Raw genomic sequence first — 21745 nt, forward strand, 5'->3', positions numbered from 1 at the left:
TTGGTATGGAATGCAAATGATAAATGCACACAGAAGTTCCATATGTGGGGCTCTTCACATGATCACCACTATGTCATTTTGATAAGACTGGATATTCTGGTGACCTAAGTGCTCCGGTGCTGCATGTTGTGTGAACCCAGACTTTTTCAGTGATCTTTGACTGGCAGCATGTCAACTCACCATGGATCCAAAATAGACCAGTGTACTAAAGATTTTCTAGTTTATTGATCTTGGCTCCATGTTGGATTAGTGTGTTGCCAACTGGAGACTGGCGAAAAAGCTAAGATTCACACAATACACTCTGTGGGACTGTATGCACAAGAGGGATCGCAGATTCCCATTGACCTGACATTACACTGATCATCTGAAGAGCCCCATGGACAAGTAAATGTCATTATGAAAGGTGAGATGTGTGTGAAAGGTTAGTATATATATTAGGGATGTGCGTTTCATTTCGGATACAAAACGTTTTGTGCACAAAACAGGCCGTTTTGGCTGTTTTGTAGCCAAAACAAAACACCCAATGCTCAAAACAGAAAACTTTGTAGCCAAAACAAAACATCCCTGTTTTGGATACAAAACATTGTGTTGTTTCGGCTGTTTTGGAACTCCATTTTGCAATCGCAAAAAGTCTTTCTCCCTCAGTCTCCATTTTGAGTTTTGACATCTGTTTGAATTTCCAGCCCTTCCAGCCCTTCCAGCCCACAGATTGGCCAGCGAAAGCATGGGCTGATTTGCTGGCAATTGCCTCCTTATTCCTTTTAAGCAAATTTAAGGGTAAATTTTACCCTCATTGGCTAGTGGGGCAGTGTGCATTTACCCCCATTGGCTGGGGGGCAGTCTGCATTTCATTGTTGTTGTTTCACACTGTTGTGTGTAGATCAATTGCATTTCAGGTGGGTTGGGGGTGTAGATGTGCATGACCTTTAGAAATCTGCCTGATTTTTTCCAAAGCTCTGCTGTTGTTAATGTGTGATGTTGATGTTATTTGGGGTGGATTCAGGGCTTTGGGGGCAGAAGAGTGGTTCAGGTGGTAGTGTCCCAATGGGTGCCTGCTGCCACCCAGATTCCAAAGGAATTGGGAAAGGGCTGATTTTTAAAGAATTTCTGAAGTTAACATGTCTTTGGGGCAGATTCAGGGCAGAAAGGGGGCTTGAGGGGCAAAACAGTGGGTTGGGTGGCAGTGCCCCAAGGGGTGCCTGCCACAACCCAGATTCCAAAAGAATAGGGCAAAGGGCTGATTTCTTAGGAATTGTTGAAGTTTATGCTTTAAGGTTTACCCCCTAGGGAATAATGGAGATTTCAGCAGACCCATAACTCCACCTGGAGGCACTGGGGTGGCCGGGAACGAGTGGTGGTGTAGTTCACATAGGGTGTCAACCACCCCCATGGGTTGCTAACCCATGGGGTGCTGGGTTCTGTTGTTTCTGAGGTGTTCTGACTGTAGATTCTTTGGTAGCATATGAGATTTCAATGACAAACCATGAATCCACTCTCATGCTACCACAGAATCTGAATCTACACTCAAAACATCTCAGAAACAACAGAACCCAGTACCCCATGGGTTAGCAACCCATGGTGGTGGTTGGCACCCTATGTGCTCTACAACACCACTCGCTCTGGGCCACCCTGGTGCCCCCCAAGTGCAGTTATGGGGTAGGAATTATGGAGGTCTATCATTCCCTATGGGGAAGAACTTTACAGATGCACAAACTCCATTACATCTTTTAAAATCAGCCCTCTGCCCAGTTCCTTTGAAATAATTCTGTCAGCTTCCTTGCCCCCACTGGGCACTACCACTCAACCTACTCTGCTCGGGGCCACCCCTTCCCCCCCAACATGAAGCTATACTTTTGCTGAAACCTCCATTCTTCCCTATGGGAAAAGTCCTATTTCAAAAATTCACCAAAAATCAGCCCTTTGCCCAATAATCCTCTGAAATTTGGGTGGTAGTTTCCACCCATTGGGCACTACCACCCCCACCCAGTAGTTTTTCCCCAGGGCCATTTTTTAAAATCCAAAATGTTTTGGATTCGGATTTTGCAATTTTGAAAAAAGAACAAAAAATTGGGGTGTTTCGGATTGGCTGATTTTGAACAAAGAACAAAATGGGGGTGTTTCAGATTCGGGCCAAAAACAAAACAGAAAAAAAAAAACAAACGCACAACCCTAATATATATTTCCATATATTCATGTGTATCTAGGGTAAAGAACCATGGCTCAGTGGTAGAGTCAAGAGAAATCAGCAGTCGTTTCAACATATGGATGCTCCATCATCTGTAATACGGCTTCCGTACTATTTGGGTTTAACACAATCTGTAGATCCTTCTGATGTTTCTAGCCCAATACGGAGACTCCTTTTCCCCTTCTGCATTACTTCCTTTGTATTCCAGGACAGCAATGCAGTATCCATTTATGGCAATAGGGGAACCTCCATATCCCCATGGGTTGATGTCTGAAGGCTGCAGGGGCAGATCTGATACAGTAAGGGGTTTCTTATAAAGCAGATGGTAAATAATGAGAACCAGAATCAGCCAGCACCTGAACTTCATGCCCATTACACTTGTCAATGTAGAAAAGCAGGTCTTGATTCTGTCACACTTAAAACGCTGTCAAGAAGTGGTTCATCTGCCTTATCCTTGTCATATGGAGTGTACTGCAGACTTGCAAACCATAGCAAAATGTCTCCTTTTTTGCATCTGTTGCAAGTGACCTTCCATGCAGGAGAACGAGCAAAATTGGCCTTGTTGGCAGAATCTCCACATCAGTAACCTGGTAGCTCCAGGGGCATATCTAGGGTAGGGCAGGCAGGGCACGTGCCCCAGGCACCACTTGAAGGGGGGCGCCTTTTTAAAAATTAAAACAAAAGGCCACCAAAAACAAAATGGCCACTGTGCATGCTCAAATGGACGCTGTGAGGCCCTAGGCCAGGGATGGGGAACCTTGGCACTCCTGCAGATGTTGGCCTACAATTCCCATAATCCCTAGCTATTGGCCTCTGTGGCTGGGGATTATGGGAGTTGTAGTCCAAAAACAGCTGGAGTGCCAAGGTTCCCCATCCCTGCCCTAGGCCATGCCTGGCCTCACAGAGGCCATTTGAGCATGCACGGTAGCCATTTTGTTTTCAGTGGCGCGCTCTCTCTCTCTCTCTCTCTCTCCACACACACACACACACACACCACACATGCTCAAATGGTCCCTGCAAAGCCCTAGAGGCCAGCGAGGGGAGGGGGAACCTTTGCAGACCACCCCACAGCCTTTATGAAGCCCCCGAAGGGGCTATGGGTATTTTTAAAATTTAATATAATATAAATCACTGTACACATATTCAGTTTGGCACTATGTACGGAGAATCAGGGCTTGTGAATAATGAGCTGAAGCTTATGAGCTACGATGGTATTCATTTGCTCTTACTTTGCTTCTTGTGATAAGTGAGTTAAATGAGATGTCTTAATAATATGGCTATTAATGGTGAGTTTGTCTTTGAATCAGTGTGAAATCCTTAGTATTAAGGCCCACTGGGAGTTTCTTGCTCTCTCTCTCTCATTTTAACTGTCTTTCTGAAATACTAGAATAAATTCCAAGCAGTCTCACAGTTTACTCTGCATATCCTTTAATTATTTTCAGAGTATCTGGGAAAAGTCAAATTCTCAATTTATTTTTAAAACTTATGTAATAGTGATGCTACAATGCATAGTAGAGAATTAGACAGGCACTTCTGTTTAGTTTTCCAAGTACACCTCCACATAGTATTTGGGTATTTCATGAGCCCCAGCATAATGAAATTTGTAGTTTCCCAGCATTTTTTGGTCTGGCTATATCCACTGCTAAATAGTTTTTGAAATATTAAAAGATTAACGAACCAGACTTATATTTTTCAGCTGATATTATGGTAAAGTTATCTGAAAGATGGGTGTCAGATGTTTGGACAGGGGGCACAATTTCAGTGCTTGCCCTAGGCACTATTTTCCCTAGATACGCCTCTGGGTAGCTCCTACTTTCTTATGCTGCCACTTTCTGGGGCAGTGGCTTATGAGAATATTGAGTTTGGAAGGATTTATTCTGAACAGCCTGGATTTCAGGAGGTTGGTTTGGGGGTAACAAAGAGAGTGATTTGGTACAGTGAAGAGCATTTTCCACCCTCCTAACCAGTTGGCAAACCCATAGGTTACACTTAAGGAATACTGATTGATAGATTCACCAGGCAGTTGGGATCTAGAACAGAACTTGTAATGTTCAGCAATCACATTCAAAGTAGAGTTGAAACCATCACCTGAGGCTTGAATAGCAGCTTTATAAAAATTGGCATCCCCTCCCAAGTTGGCAGGAAAGGGCAAATGATTACATATTATCTGGTGGTCAGGGCCCAGGCAGTGAAGCAATATATCCTTCTGCTTTGTTGGAGTAAAATCAGGGCTTTGTATTGTGAGGAGATAATTGCAGAAAGAGGAACTGCATTGTTTCCAGGGACGAGCAGGTTGTCCTGGGGTGGACAAGAAAAGAAAGGTGGTGGTGGGCTCTGAGCCATGCTGCAGTGAGCATCCAGTGAACAACAGAGTCCAGGATTGATAAGAAAAAAGTCCCTTCAGAGGTTGTCCATGTTAGGAAGTTCGAGAAACATTCAGCAGCAATGATAGTAGAAAGTAGTTCAAGAATGTAGATCCAGTAATGTCATGAAATGAAGCTGCAGGAACATTCACAAGCTTTGCAGGCTCACACACTTAGCTGGTTCAGAATCTTGTCGCCAAATGTTTGATAGCTGCTTCCCTCACAAACACAAAATGATCTTATATAGATTTAGCCAAGAGTTTATTCAGAAACAACCCCATTTTCTCCTTCTCTTTCATTCCCTTTTCCTGTCTGATTCTACACACACACACACACACCCACTCTCTCACTGGATCCCAACTGTAACAAACTTCTAAACAACAAAACATGAAAGATACTGGATAGAATACAACACCTCCCACTGGCCACAAAGGATGAGGGGCAGCACCAGCCTTGCCATAGCTCCTCCAGCTTTAGGATCATAAAGCATGCTTTGCAGAGTGGCACAACAGCTCCTGTAGCCACAGCTTTCTATTGTTTCCATATGAGGGGTGGTTGCTGGCTCCTGGTGCCTGGGTAGAAGAGGTGAGTGGGTTCATACAACTAGAGAATCAAGATAGAAGAGCTCTCCTCTCCTCCAACTTCAGTTAAGAGCAGGGTAAGAAAGCTGGGTTACCCTGCAATGAGCAACCTGGGCTGAAGGGATTCTTGTGAATGGACGCCAGGGGTGGACAAAGCAGAAAATTATAGGGGGAGGAACCATCTTATTCTTATTTATTCATTTTTCTATGTAAAACCACTTTGAGCACTTTTCTTGGGGACAAGGATCCATCTTCTTTATTTACTATTTCTCTGTGTGAACTGCTTTGGGAACTTTTGTTGAAAAGTGGTATATAAATATTTGTTGTAGTAGTAGTAGTAGTAGTAGTTGAGAATCTAAGAGCACAATCCTATTACTCAGAAGTAAGCCCCATGGAGCACAGGATTATAGCCTTAGCTGGCTTAAATTTGACAATTTTGAAAGAAATTGTCTGAACCATTGGAAGCATTGGAAAACAAACAGGAAACAATTTGAGAACACAATTTTCCAATCCAGAAAGGATTAAGAGTAAACAACTTCAATCACTGGCAGACCATTGGCTTGCTTTTCTGCTTTTTGGACTGAGTGAATCAGGTTAGAATAAAAGCTATATTGAGATTAAATAGTTCTACCTTAAATTTCTAATAATTTCCTTTCAGACATTCTCCTCAAGTTGAAGAACTTGATCCAGTCAACTTCTGTGGAGTACCCCCCAGCATGAAACGGAAGACCCATCCATCCAGATCTGATCAGACTTTTCTTCTGCAATTATAAAGAAAATTAGCAACTCTATCCTGTGCACATATACTTTAGATCAGTGGGGTTTATTCTCAAGTAATGCATGCAGGGTTGTGCTGTTACACTTTTAAAGTTGGTGACTCTTAAGTTTAAAGGAAAGGAACTAAACTACAGATTAGGGTTCTCCTTTAAACAGGTGATTTTTTTTAAAAGAGCCCTACAACTAGATACATTAGGGCAGGGGTCCCCAACCCCCGGGGCCACGGACCGGTAGTGGTCTGCAGCGTGTTTTTTAGTGGGCTGCAGGGAAAGACCTGGATGGGCGCGTGCCCGCTGCTTTTAAAAGAGGGTGCTAGGTTAATTATGTGGAAGAACCTGTGAAATGGATGGTTTTCCGTAGGCAGGAAATGACTTGGGACAGAATCAATGATTAGAAAAGAAAGATTGCTCCCCTTTCCACCCCCGCAGACAAATGCAGCAGATTTCTCCCTATCCATTCTCGTGTGTTACTAAGATCCTTCGGCCGACTTGCAACAGGATACGTGAGAGCTGATTGTTCAGGTCTGGTGTAGTGTTAGCGCGAGAGTTGATTGCTTAGGTACGGGTGTCACGAGTCGACACACAACAGCCTCACCTGTGTGTGTGAAACTGAAACCGTGCCAAGATCGACTACTACCCATACCGCTCGCTGTTCTGCTCCTCGCGGCGCGTAAGTGTATCAACCCAACAGTTGCAATACGCATGCGCTCATCAAGAAATGACATTCCAAGCTGGTAGCTTGTTGAGTGAGCAAAAAAAGGAGAGCTTGCTCTTCTCTGGCTTTAGCACTGTTCTGTTAGGAATGTTTTAGAAGGAGGCTGGCTTTGGTTAACTGAAATGGGCTTTGAACAAGGTCGGTTTTCCTGTATCAGTTTTGCTTTGCTTAATTTTATAGACCTCTGACTATAAAAATGAGTAAAAAACAAAAGTCTCTGAAAAGCTTCTTTGAAAAGGGAGAAAGACCCAATGACAAGACACCAGAGCACTCTAAGACTGCCAACAAAAAGAAAGCTGCATTTAAAAGAAAATACCAAGAGTCCTACTTAAATTACGGGTTAATTGCAACAGGTGATTCACATTCTCCAAGCCCGCTTTGTATAATATGTGGTGAACGGCTATCCAACAAATCCATGAAACCTTCAAAACTGCTTCGCCACATGGAGACCAAGCACCCTGCATTAAAAGACAAGCCTTTGGAGTTTTTCAAAAGAAAAAAAACGTGAACACAAAGAACAGAAGCAATTATTGAAGGCCACCGCTTCAACAAATGTGTCTGCACTGAGAGCATCATTCTTAGTGGCTAACTGCATTGCTAAAGCTAAGAAGCCCTTTACTATTGGTGAAGAGTTGATCCTGCCTGCTGCTAAGGACATTTGCCTTGAACTTTTAGGAGAGGCTGCAGTTCAAAAAGTGGCACGTGTTCCACTTTCGGCTAGCGCAATAACTAGACGAATTGATGAAATAGCAGAGGATATTGAGGCACAATTGTTAGAGAGGATTAATGAGTCACCATGGTACGCAATCCAGGTTGATGAGTCTACTGATGTTGACAACAAGGCAACAATGCTTGTTTATGTGCGATATATTTTTCAGGAGGATGTGCATGAGGATATGTTATGTGCACTTTTGTTGCCAACCAACACCACAGCTGCAGAACTATTCAAGTCTTTGAATGAATACATATCAGGAAAACTGAATTGGTCATTTTGTGTCGGTATATGCATGGATGGAGCAGCTGCCATGACTGGACGGATTTCTGGTTTTACTACTCGGGTCAAGGAGGTCGCTTCTGAATGTGAGTCTACACATTGTGTCCTCCATAGAGAAATGCTGGCTAGCTGGAAAATGTCACCTGAACTTAAGAATGTTTTGCAGGATGCGATTAAAATTATCGACCACATTAAAGTACATGCCCTTAACTCACGTCTGTTTGCGCAGCTCTGTGAGGAGATGGACACAGAGTACACACATCTTCTCTTATACACAGAAGTGAGCTGGCTTTCTAAAGGTAGATCACTGGCCAGAGTTTTTGAGTTACGGGAGCCGCTCCAGAGATTTCTTTTAGAAAAACAGTCACCACTGGCAGCATATTTCAGTGACACAGAATGGGTCTCAAAACTTGCTTACTTGTGTGACATATTCAACCTGCTTAATGAACTCAATCTGTCACTTCAGGGGAAAATGACAACTGTGTTCAAGTTGGCTGATAAAGTGGCTGTATTCAAAGCCAAACTGGAATTATGGGGGCAACGAGTGAACACTGGGATTTTTGACATGTTCCAAACATTAGCAGAGCTTTTGAAAGAAACTGAGCCAGAGCCTTCTTTCTCCCAGCTGTTGCATGATCACCTACTGTATCTCAGCTTTCAAAAGAGTTTGAGCATTACTTCTCAACCACAAAAGACCCCCGAACTGGGAAGGAATGGATCCGTGACCCATTTGTGAATAAGCCAGGTGAATCAACTTTGTCCGTGCTAGAAGAGGATCAACTGCTTGAGATTGCAAATGATGGTGGCCTTAAAAGTATGTTTGAAACAACTTCAAATCTCCATACATTTTGGATTAAAGTCAAGGCGGAATATCCTGAGATTGCCACAAAAGCTCTGAAAAGCCTGCTTCCATTTCCAAAATCCTATCCCTGTGAAGCAGGGTTTTCTCAGTGACAGCAACTAAAACAAGTTTACGGAGTAGACTGGACATAAGCAACACTCTTTGCGTGTCACTGTCTCCAATCACCCCCGGATGGGATTGTCTTGTTGCAGGAAAACAAGCTCAAGGCTCCCACTGATTCTGCATTATGGTGAGTTGTATAATTTCATTATGTATTACAATATAGTAACAATAGAAATAAAGTGCACAGAAACCACCAACACCACACACACACACACACACACGGTCCTCGGAAAAATGCTCTTCCATGAAACCGGTCCCTGTTGCCAAAAAGGTTGGGGACCGCTGCATTAGGGGAATCCTGAGGAACAGCACTTATCTTTGGAACAAATTGTACAGATATGCAAAAGATATAATCCAGATGGGGATAGGCAGGGGCCCCTTAAATTAAATAAAGTGTGTGTGCACGCATGCATGTGTGACGATGTTTGTGAAATAGGTTATTGAGACAGCTGAATAATGATTTGGGGGTTTGAAGTTGGAAAGGTGTTTTTTTGGTCATGGCAAGTGATGAAAAAAACCTGTGGTTTTTCTTCCTATTTTAATTAACTGAATTTTGATTGCTTTTGTTCTGATTATTGTTCTCATTTGTTCTCATTATTGTCTTTGTCTTTGAAAATCCAGCAACAAAAATAATTAGAGATATAACAAAACAAACAAACAAATAAATAAATAAATAAAATAATTAGAGAGATAATAATGAGAGCCAGCGTGGTGTAGTGGTTAGAGTGCTGGACTAGGACCGGGAAGACCCAAGTTCAAATCCCCTTTCAGCCATGATACTTCCTGGGTGACTCTGGGCCAATCACTTCTCTCTCAGCCTAACTTACTTCACAGGGTTGTTGTGAGGAAAAACTTAAGTATGTAGTACACCGCTCTGGGCTCCTTGGAGGAAGAGCGGGATATAAAATTATATTATGATTATTGTTGTTGCTGAAAGAATGTCCCATTAAAAAAACATTTTTAGTGTGTGGATTTGAAGAGAACCATGAAATTCCAAAATTACAAATGAAATAAAAGCCCCTACATTTTATCCTATATAATAAAAGGCTAAGTGAGTGGCCGTGGCCTTGGATCGTTGGGGATCTGCGTCCCTGCCTCCCTGGGCTGTTCTGGGCCTGCGCAAAGCGCAGGCCCAGAACAGCCCAAGGGAGACAGGACCGCTGACACCAGGCAGCCATGTTGGGCGGCCAGAAGCGGCCGCCGCGAAGAAGCCGGGGAAGCCCCCCCAAACCAGGGAAGAGGTGGCAGGGGAACTGGCCGAGGCGGCGGCGGAGCCATGGCCGAGGCCTGGCCGCGCCGCCGAAGCCGGGCGGGGGGAAGAGGCGGCGGGGGGAGCTGGTTGAGGTGGCGGCAGAGCTGCCGCCGAGGCCTAGCGGCACCGCCGAAGCCAGGTGGGGGGGAGACTTTGGGGCCCTTGCCTGCCCTCCCAGCTGCCCGATTTACCCGTAAAAGTCATTATTTAGAGAAGGAGAGAGGAGCTCGCAAGCAGAGCTCCTCTCTGTGCAAAGTCACTGCCCGAACTGGCGCTATGGACGCAAAGGAAGCGCCAAAGCTCCAGTTCGGGAAGAGGCTTTTCAGAGAGAGGAGCTCTGCTTGCAAGTTCCCTCTCCTTCTCTAAATAATGACTTTTATGGGTAAATCGGGCAGCTGGGAGGGCGGGCGGTAGGCGGCGGTGGCATTTACATGGGCCGATTGGGCCCTAAATCATGTGCGGGGGGGTCGCCACCGGGGGGGGGAGACTTTGGGGACTATGGGCGGCGACTATGGGCGGCACTCAGTCCAGCCGCGGGGAGAGGAGAAGCAGCTGCGGCAGCCCCGGAACGGCAGAACAAGGAGAACATGGGCCACACAGCTGTGCTCTGCCTTATTCTGTGACTCCTTCGCCTTCAGAACTGGGTTCAACTTGCAGCTCTGTAAATGAACTGGATTGCCAAGCTCTGAGAACAGAGCATGGATTTAAAGATGGACTGGAAAAGCCTTCCTTAGTATCAACATCACAGCGATCATTGCACAATGAACTCCCTTCCGGTGTGTGTCCCCAGCACCTTTCATGTCACCTTCCAAAAGGACAGCTCAGTCTAACTTGATCCTAAATCTCAAAGAAGTGCAGCTGAAAAGGGCAAAAAGCAGCAACCAGTTAATCCCTTTAAGCCAAGACGTTCTAATGTTTCAAATCAAAAAGGGAACATATCTGAAACCGGCAAGTACTTCTTTGAATATGAATTTTGATATGAGTTACTGAGTCTTGGCTGGCCTTTGCACTTCTCGTGAAAAGAGCAATGATGTTTAGATTTGTACCATGATGTTTACCAAAGTGTTCAGGTCCCCCCCGCCACTTGAAAAACCTTTGAGTATAATATCCAAACTGTATCTTGGTACTGGCTAGAGAAACAGCATTTCTACACTGGAAAAGGTGGTTAAGGCTGTGTGTATACCTTCTGCCTCTTTAATGTGACAATCCTGAGTTGAGACACACATTCTTAAAAGCTATTGGGTTGGCACAGTTGTAGCTGGCACAATGTGCCAAGTGCAAATCCCATATTGGACTGTGGCACCATGATGTTGCCTGTTGAAAGCAGTAGTGCAAGATAAACCAACAAGTGATACCATCCCTGACCCTATACATCCCTTAGCATCATAGCACACCTCAGTGGTAGGAGAAGCCTTTGAAGGTAAGCAGGTCCAGAACTGGACTTGACTAACAACTCTGTCAATGCAATACAGTGGGCAGCCACCAAATCTTAAAAGAACATGGTGGGCAGTGTTGGTATCTGCAGTGATGCTCTTTGGACTGGACTCCAGATGGAGGTCCAGTCTCCTGCAGGCATGGGGAGGGCCTCCAAATGCTGAGCAGCCTGCTAATTTAAGTGGCGGGATTCTCTATGCAACTGTGGTATCTTTCTGCAAGTCAGTAGGAAGTCTCCTTCAGAATATCTTCTAAAAATACAAGGGGGGGGGGAGAATGTCCAGCTTTCACTGATGTAAAAAATTGTGCTTTGCAGTTTATTGAAACAAAGGAAGAGAGATAAATAAAAAAGAAACCAAAAAAAAGGGCAAGAGAAAAGGAAGAAGGAATAAAGGGTGGGGGGGGGACCCTAGCGCCCGTTATTATAACGGGCTTAAAAATACTAGTAATGAATAAAATGCCTGAGAGACAATGACACACACTATCTTAAGTTCTGTACTCCAGCCAGTCACCACCCTGGATGGGGATGAAAAATGTGTGGTGATGACTGTTGTCCTCCTTCCTAACTCTGAGGAGTCTCTAACTAGCCTTTTTTACAGCTGCTGCTGCTGCCGCCCTTTTCCTGTAGGCACTAGACAGCTGTGGGGGAGGAGCAAATGGAGAAACGAGAGCCAGGGAAAATGCAGCCGCAAGCTGGTAGTAAAGGTCACATGGTGCCTGTACACAGCATATGTGCAGTGTGTGCTGTGGCCATCACGTTGGCGGAGGAGAACTGAAATGCTCCTTACAAGTTGGTAGCCCAGCACCTGCGCTCCCTCCCTCCCTCATAGCCTGTCAGTTTGAGAGCAAGACTCAGGGCAGTCAGTGAGAGCAGCCCAGCCCCCCCCCCCCGCTCCCTCCCGAGCCAGTTTGAGAGCGAGGAGACTCAGAATAGACTCAGCACACTCCCTCCATCCCTGCCCAAGCAGTTGCAGGGAAAGTGAGAGCTGTGTTTTTCTTTCTCTTCTCAACTCTCTAGTGGCCAGGCTGAGGTAATGATGGCAACGGTATGCTTGCCCTGTGGGCGGGGAAGGTCAACTCCATGCAAATTTACAGGGGGTGCTACTGCACCCTTGCACACACACACCCTGGATCTGCCCCTGGTTGATGCGATCACAAAAATGTGAGTAACCTGCCTCCTACTCTGACTTGGATGATTGTGTGAACCAGGCCAATATGTGAATAGGACTAGAATGTAGCTAAATTTATTACAAATTTAATTTTAGGTGAGATCATTTAGTTTTAGATGCCTTCCCCCCACTAAGAAAAAACGATGTTGAGAGGAACTAATTTGGAGCAGAGAAGCAGTGGTAGGAGTAGGTAACTTTTCCCCTGCCTGCTGCTTTTCTATGTTTTACACCATTGGATTCCAGGCATGTATTTGGGAAACCATGGGACCCAAATGGAGAAAAGCAGCTGGGCGGCAGGAACAATATGAAAGATTTAAGTGCCTATACTCTCTGCTGCTTCTCTGTGCCAAATTAGCTCCTCCCAATGCTGCTTTTCCTTAAGGAAAAAAAGCCATTCCTATTAGCTTTGTTGGGGGTGGGGGGACATATAGTGCCTGTATGTTTTTCCTCACAGAGCTAATAGCAGCTACAGGGACTTATTTAGACTGGAAAAGGCTAACATCTTCCTTTCCACAGCACCACTTCCCTAGTCTCTGATGCAGCTGCATGCTAAAAACATGCCATACCCACAAAGGACTCTGATCATAGATCTCTTGCATCATGTCTTGTTTGGCTTTGATCGTAAACTAAGGAGCCAGCATTTGGAATTAACTGAGGACAGAAACTGATCTATCATCCATGTCATTCTTTTTATGCATCTCTGGTGTTCTTTTTCAGATCTCGTTTAATTTTGCTTTATAATTGGGTTCAGATTGTCCAGGCCTTTCTTGCCGATTAATTTTTTCCTCATTGCCCAGTAATTTTGGGTTCCCTTCCCTCTTAAAATTCTAGCAGGCAAGCAGGGCTGAAGGACAAAACCTCAAAAACAGCTTCCCTCCAGCTACTAATTTTGTATAGAGGCAAGTCACTGCTCCGACAGCAATATCTGTCATATTCAGGAGGGAAGCATTTGACTCTTTAATTAACAGCAGGACAGCATAACACAATGACTTAATGTTCTGTGGAATGAATGATACAGTCTCTGAGACTGTTGTTTTTTTAGGTTGGTTTTCAGGTTTTTCAGGGGGGGGGTTGAGCTGGAGGCCAAAGTTCAGTTCTGGATAAGTTCTGTAGATCTGTTGAAGGCACTTAAAGTAAATTGTGGTGGTAGCTCATTATCTTTGCAAAGTATACGTGCTGGGGAGTTTCAGACCTGGTGACCCTGGGCAACATCGTCCTTGTTGTGCTATCATGGCATCCTACCAGAAGAGGGAGCTGCTGTCCTGTACTTAAGTGCAACAACTGGAGATGGCCAGAAGGTGGTGGTACAACTACCAACTCAGTGGGGATCAGATGACACAAAGGGCCAATAGGGTGATCTACTTGCTCCTCTGTCTTGCAGCCCAACTATTTTCCAGCTGTCTGCAAAACTCTGTTTGCCTTGCCTCAGCTTCTCTAGATCACCAGCCCTGACAGCAAATTGAGGTACACTTGCTGAAAGAGAACCTACCACTCAGACCATTTTAAACATAATATACTGCATTTGATAATGCAGATTACTAAACCCTATTGCCAAGACTTTTTAAAACTCTTGAAATTAAATACAGTGTTCCTCGAATCCTGAGCTTTATACATCCCAGAATAGATATTGTATTGTATTGTATTGTATTGTATTGTATTGTATTGTATTATAAATAATAAAAATATTTATACCCTGCCCATCCAGTACATTACTGCTCGGGGCAGCTCACAACAATAAATAGATACAATATAAATTTTGGTCTATGACCGTAAATAAACATGATGATGATGATGATGATGACAATATAAAATAAAAGTAATAAAATTAACCAAATTAAATAAACGAGTTAAAGTCAGGCTGAAAACCACAATCTGTATTAAATTGGAGATTTAATTTTTTAAAGATAAAAATTGAGAATTATAAAAACGAAAGAACTAAAGAACCTACCAGATATAACCACAGAAAAGAAAAGAAAGATTGTGCCATTGAGTCAGTGTTGACTCCTGGCGACCACAGAGCCATGTGGTTTTCTTGGTAGAATACAGGAGTGGTTTACCATTGCCTTCTCCCACATAGTATGGGATGATGCCTTTCAACACCTTCCTATATTGCTGCTGCCCGATATAGGAGTTTCACACCAGCAGGGATTTGAACCAACAACCTCCTGCTCTCTAGGCAGGCTGCTTTCCCGCTGTGCCATTAGGTGGCTTATAAACACAGAAGGGGCATTAGAAAGCCTCTTTAAAAAGATGTGTTTTTACATCTTTAAAACAGTGAGGGAGGGAGCATGGCAAAGCTCTTCAGGGAGCTTTGGGGCCGAGGGGCCACAACAAAAGGCCGAGGTGCCACAACCGAAAAGGCCCTGTCTCTAGTCCCCCACCAACCGGATCTCTGTTAGTAGTGGGGCCATGAGCAGGGCCTGAGATGATGAACAGAGGGCGCTGTCAGGTTCATATGGGTGAATGCGGTCTGACAGGTACCCTGGCCCCAAGACGTGTAGAGCTTTAAAGGTCAAGACCTTTAAAGACATATGAACCTGAAGCTGAAGACATATGAACCTGAAGCTGCTGCAGGATGGATGTGATACTCATGAAGTACTTGCACCCACGAGCATCCTTGCAGCAGCATTCTGGACCAGCTGACACTTCCGAACAGTCTTCAAGTGCAGCCCCACATAGAGCACACTGCAGTAGTCCAATCTGAATTTTACCAAAGCATGAGTGACTGAGGTCAGGTCCAACTTCTCCAAATAGGGTCGCAACTGGTGTATCAGCTATAATTGGTAAAAGGTGCTTCTGCACACTGCTGCCACCTGCACCTCCAAGGACAACGTTTGGTCCAGAAGCACCCTCAAGCTGCTGACTTTGTCTTTCAGAGGGGGTGTGACCCCATCCAAGACCAGATTTACCTCTTTACTCAGATGAACAGTTCTACCAACCAAGGGCACTTCCGTCTTATCTGTATTAACTTTCAGTGACAGTTTGTTTGCCCCCCTCCAGTTCAGCCTCCAAGCCCTGGTTCAGAGCATCCACTGCCTCCCTGACGTCTGCTGACTTAAAAGATAGGTAGAACTGGGTGTCATCAGCATACTGATGGCACTGCAGCCCACACCCATGGATAACTTCTCCCAGGGGTTTCATGTAAATGTTAAACAGCATGGGGGACAGAATAGATCCCTGTGGCACTCCATCGGCCAAATGCCAAGGGGTGGAGCAGGCATCCCCCAGCACCACCTTCTGAGAATGACCCTCCAGGTAGGAGCAGAACCACCATGCCCACAAGTCCCAACCCAGAGAGACATCCCAGAAGGATACTATGGTTGATGGTATCGAAATGATTGATGCTATCGAAAGCCTCAGGAGAATCAAAAGAGTCACACTCCCTCTGTCTATCTCCCGGCATAGGTCATCCACTGTCACGAGCTCACTCTACTGAAGTAGCTGACAAGTTGGAATTGTAAATCAAGTTTCAGCTTTACTGAGAAATGGTAAGTTTTAACAGTCTCATCATGAATACAGGAACAAAGAGTGAAAGCACCCAGTACATATCTGGTAACCCAGGCTTTCCAATAAACTTCAGAAGCCCAAACTCCAGAGCCACAAAATTCTCTGACACAAGCTCCAAGCAGATTAGACGTGTTGTTTCCAGCCATTTGTTCAAGGCACAGGCTGCCAAATTTATAGTCAGCAGCCACGTGCACTTAATCAACACTCCACCCCTGCCAGCTGCCATAGATTCAATCCGGCTCCTGCTGCCTTCTTGTCAGTCGACTACTTCTCCATAATCCGCTCACCTGCTGTTGGCATTTTCCCTGCCTGCATCCTCAAGTTGATAGTGGCTGTTCAATGTCTGGCTCAGATCCTGACCCTTCTCTCCAAAGATCACCCGGCCCTGCTGACCTCTCTTGTGACAAACACTTGCCCTGGCTTGTCTCAACTACCTCCCCATTCAAATCACAGCCCTGCTCCTCCTCAGACTCCTCCCCACTTTCTAGTAAGACCCCTGCCCCCCACACCTCTCCAATGTCCTCGGGTGGGGGCATGACATCAACCAGGGTGACCAAGGCAGTTTCAGTCCCATATCCAGGTCAGAAGCCAGACTGGAAAGGATCCAAGTAATCAGATTTATCCAGGACTGCCAGGAGCTGAGATGCCACAACGCTCTCCAACACCTTGCCCAAGAAGGGGAGGTTTGAAACTGGTTGAAAGTTATTTAAGTCATTGGGGTCCAATGAGGGCTTTTTAAGGAGGGGCCTAATGACTGCCTCCTTCAGGCAAGTAGAGGCCACCCCCTGCTCTAGAGAGACATTTACCACCCCCACCACCCATGGGCCAACCATGAAGGGCAAGGGTCGAGGACATACATGGTAGGCCTCAGCCTTCCAAGCAGCCTGTCCACCTGCTCAGGCAACATAGTGTGAATACCATCCAATATAACAAGACCAGACAGTGCATTGGCAACATCCAGTTCTGGTGCTGCAAAGATCTTAGCATCCAGTTTAAGATAGGGCTTGATAAATTGCTACAAGCTAGCTTGGCTTTTCTGGGAGTAAATACATGTTAATACAACAGAGGAGAGCTGGTCTTGTGGTAGCAAGCATGACTTTTCCCCTTAGCTAAGCAGGGTCCACCCTGGTTGCATATGAATAGGAGACGTGATATGTGAGCACTGTAAGATACAGTATTTCCCTTAGGGGATGGAGCCGATCTGAGAAGAGCAGAAGGTTCCAAGTTCCCTCCCTGGCATCTCCAAGACAGGGCTGAGAGAGATTCCTGCCTGCACTCTTGGAGGAGTGCTGCCAGTCTGTGAAGACAATACTGAGCTAGATAGACCAATGGTCTGACTCAGTATATGGCAGCTTCCTATGTTCCTGTGTTCCTATGTTCACAGAATGTGATAGTTGTTGCCTAAGTCCATACACAAAATACCACTTTCTCCTACCCATTCACTCACCTATCAAGGTCAATACACAGGTAAAAGCTAGTTCATGGTCTCTGTCACTTCTCATGCACAGAAAGGCAAATTCATACTCTAGTGTGACCAAGAAATAGGACTCAGGATGGAACTGTACATATGGCGAGTGAAGTTCTCACTGGCATATATTGTGCTCTGCGGTAAAAAGTAAAATAGGCTTTGGTCTGACACATATCCGATGAGGCAAAACCTGTGCCAAGATAATCCAGTCACTGGGGCAGGGTTAGTTTCCAGCCCAAAGGTTCCTTGAAGGAATCCTTGATTTCTTTCTATAACAGTGAATGTCATTCTGTCTCACAAGGGAAAGTAAAGCACTGACTTTGGAGAGAATATTATGGTAGCTGAAAAACCTTTTAACCTCACGGTGCAAGACAGCTTAGCTTCCACTGACAGAGACCTTATGGAGAGAGGAAGTCCCTAGAACACTTATTAGCTTCCTTTCATACACATCCCACCGGTCATAATAACATCCACTTTATTAGTTTCAGCATTTGCAACCCTGGAAAGAAGTTAATGTGTTTGGATTACATTAAAATTTTAAAAATAACTAATAAAAGAGAAAAGGGAAATTTGCTAATGGCCAATTGCACAGTAGAGAGACATTATTACATTACTGCTAATGCACGTAAAGCATCTCCTATTGAAAGGGGTTAGCGGTTTTATCTCCTATTAAATTTATCAAAGAAGTACTTCAATCACAAATCTTTTTATATGCATGTTTTAACAGATAGGTTCTTTAATAGAATGTAATGGCTACTTTGACTTCTGGTATAAAACACAAAGGTAAAGTATGAGTTATATATAGTACAAAATATAATTTTGTTTTAAGGCAGAATGGATGAAGTGATCGATTCCAGTGTGTGTTTTCTGAAGACAAGAGTGGACAGGGCACTTTATGCTGAATAGCAAAGCTGTAATAGAATAGCCCAAATCATAAATGGTAAGGGTATGTGCAATGAATTGAGAGCTGCAGCATAGTCTTCAGACAGGTTTCTCTTGATCTTTATTTTTAACCCGTGTGTGTGTGTGTGTGTGTGTGTGTGTGTGTTTTATAACAGCAGTGTTTAATCTAAAAAGTGTTCCTGGGTTCTGCTTCATTCTAGCATCCCATTCTAGCACAATCAAGAACTGCAATCCATGGTGGGACCACTGGCAGAGCCAGCCAAACGGCAGACCATCCCACTCCGCTGGCAGCCCCACCAATGACACCCCATGCACATGATGTCACATGCTCATGGGTGTGCCCAGGGTCCAGAGATCTCCAAACAAGCTCTCCAGAGTTCATTTCCAGCCAGCTTTCAGGAGGGCTGGGGCAGGACCTCTGGAGATTGGGCAATGCCTACGTGCACATGACATCACACACACTCACAGGGTGTCTTGTACGGCCCTTCTTTGAAACCTACCTTTTAATGGTAGTTCTGCCCCTGGATGGGACTATGGAGATGATGGAGAGCTGGAGCTCAGAGATAAGTATATCTCAGGCTGGAGAAACCTCCGTTTTGCATTATGTATGAACTCAGCCTATATGAGTATCTTGCAAGGATGGAGTGACTAAAACAAACCAAGAGGAAATAACAATTGTGAGTGTTTGTCTCATGTGAGACAAACAAACCAAGTTCAAACTATCAGTTCAAAATATGGTTTGACTATCCAAAATAAACCACAGTTTGTTGATTGACACAGTTTTAGACATGCTGGGTCAGTTCACATGATTCACCGGCAAGTAAGTTGGAAGGAACTGTAGGTTCCTGGGAAGCACATGCACCTCGCAGACATGTTGTGTGAACCTGCCAAAGTCCAGTCCCCAAGGTCTGTGCCTGACATTCACCCAGCATTTTCAATCTGAGATACTTCAAATCTTGGTTACGGAAGTCAGGCAAATGTTGGATGGTGGGCTTGGGAACCGGACTTCATTGGGTTCACTAGACTTGGGGAGAACATGCCCACCAAATATTCCTCAAAATGTCTCAGGGGGAGAATATGGGGAGGGTGAATCCTGAGGAATTTCTACTGTATTTTAGAATATCCTCTGAAATTCTCATAAGGGTCTTTTTCTTCAACAAAGCAGCTGACTTTCCAGAAATTACCATTTTTCTCCAACGTGATCCTCATTCAGGAGATTAAAGTGAAAGAAAGAATAAATGAATGAATGCAGCTAGCCATCACGGAGGGGGACAGAAATAATTGAGATGTCTTGAATTGTTTCTTTTTTTTAAATAAAAAGTCAAGACCATCACTCCACAAGCACGGATATAATATTTAATTTTATAACCAAGTTTATAAACAAGCATATGATGCTGCACGTGTTCAGGAACTGTGGACATACTTAGATTCATACAAAGTGAATTGGGGTCCTCAGCACATGCTCTGGGTGAACAGAATGCATAATTCAGCAACAGGCCTCACTGAATGCATGGAGAGAGACAAGATGGATTGATGGTGTACTGAGAGTTACTGACTCTTCTCTTTGGTTTACAAAATAACTTTCAGATGCTCAGTTGCCTTTAGAATTGCAAATTAATACTTTCTGACACTAGCCTACAGAAAGAAAGATTTTCCAAGACAATGCAGGACTTGGTTTTTCTGTACTCAAAAAAACACAACAACTTAGTTACAAAAGTAAATAGCTGTTGGTGAACTCTTTAAAACACACACTCTCTCCACTCCAGCTGAGGCACTGAGTGATTAGCAGAAGATAAGATATGCAAAAAGATATGCAAAAAATGCTCATGAATGGTTTACTTAAGTATGTGTTGTATTCAGTGTGATTGAAATGCAAATTGACCTTGCAAAGGGATTGGAAGACAGCATTTTGAGACAGAAATACCCAAATATCTTTGGGAGCTCAATGCAATTCCAAAGCTCTTGCTAAAAGCCATGGTATAAATTGTGTGGAGAAGCTTTTCGAGAAGCTGGTTAGGAAAGTTCTGAAATTACACAGGTTTTTCTTTCCAAAGGTTTAGAAAGAATCTCTTGACTTGTTCAGGGCTCTTTTGAAGAGCTATTTTGTTTTTCTTCTGATTCTCAAAGCGGTTTACATAGAAAAATAAAGAGTAGATAGATGATTCTCTGTCTCCAAAGTGCTCACACTCTAAAAAGAAAAATGTGGTAGGCACCAGCAACAGCCACTGGACAAATGCTGTGCTGGGCCTTCTCCTAAAAGGCACATTTAGCAGAAAAGGGATATTTTATCTAACATGGACCAAACTTTAATTCCCAGTAGGAAGACGGGGCCTGTGGCGGGGCCCTCGAAAATGCGGGGCCCATAGCAAGTGCTACATTTGCTACTACGTTAATCCACCATAGTCTCTGAGGCTGGAGCCACCAGATTAGTAGCCATTGATAGACGTGTCCTCCATGAATTTGTCTAAGCCCCCTTTAAAGCCATCCAAACTAGTGGCCATGTGTGAAAAAGTACTTTCTCTTGTCAGTCCTAAATTTCCTGACCTTCCCCCCATTTCCCTGACACATAGTGCATGAGGGCTAAGTAGTGCATGTCAGGCATAGTGACATGCTGGCCACCAGTAACTGTAGTCTTTTCCAGTAAAAATATAAATAGCTCTGTAGGAGACATCCAAACTTAATTGCATCTTTGATAAATTTGTACACCACTGCCTTGAGATTTTATATTAGGTGGTATATAAATTCAATAATAACTAACTAACTAACTAACTATGTCAATTTGAATTGCAATGCTTTCCCGAAGAACAGAGCATTCTGTCCAAAACACAGTCATTTCGATTTGGAAGCAAAAATCTCTGGGTTTTGATTCTTGATTTTGTTTTGGCTACAAAACCTCCAAAATTGCCATTTTCAAAATTGCCATTTTGGGGCACAAAACATTTTTTACCTGAATTGAAATGCACAAGCCTATTCCTTGCCTTCAGATGAAATGAGCATTTCCTCCCCTTTTTAGCGACAGTGCTCCATTCCCTTGCTATGCTACCTAAAAGATCATTATCTGTCCATGTGTGTTCTGTTACATCAACTATTTAGTTAGTTAGTTAGTTATTAGTAACTATGGCAATTTCGGAGGTTTTGTAACCAAAACAAAATCAAGAATCAAAACCCAGAGATTTTTGCTTCCAAATCGAAATGACTGTGTTTTGGACAGAATGCTCTGTTCTTCGGGAAAGCATTGCAATTCAAATTGACTTCTCTGACTCTCTCCACTCCAGCTGAGGCACTGAGTGATTAGCAGAAGATAAGATATGCAAAAAGATATGCAAAAAATGCTCATGAATGGTTTACTTAAGTATGTGTTGTATTCAGTGTGATTGAAATGCAAATTGACCTTGCAAAGGGATTGGAAGACAGCATTTTGAGACAGAAATACC

At 44.1% G+C, this 21745-nt stretch overlaps 1 protein-coding gene across 1 annotated transcript in view; it reads left to right on the forward strand.

Moving 5' to 3' along the window:
• The first annotated feature begins 7090 nt into the window (after positions 1–7090).
• Positions 7091–21745, forward strand: part of LOC128331584 (SCAN domain-containing protein 3-like) — a 143669-nt gene continuing 129014 nt past the window's right edge. Inside the window, exon 1 of the mRNA XM_053265160.1 lies at positions 7091–8705. Coding sequence (XP_053121135.1) covers positions 7469–8350 — 882 coding nt within the window. The 5' untranslated portion in view covers positions 7091–7468 and the 3' untranslated portion in view covers positions 8351–8705. The remainder of the gene's footprint in view (positions 8706–21745) is intronic.

The sequence above is a fragment of the Hemicordylus capensis genome, chromosome 6 (assembly GCF_027244095.1).
Source record: "Hemicordylus capensis ecotype Gifberg chromosome 6, rHemCap1.1.pri, whole genome shotgun sequence".
Classification (NCBI taxonomy): domain Eukaryota; kingdom Metazoa; phylum Chordata; class Lepidosauria; order Squamata; family Cordylidae; genus Hemicordylus; species Hemicordylus capensis.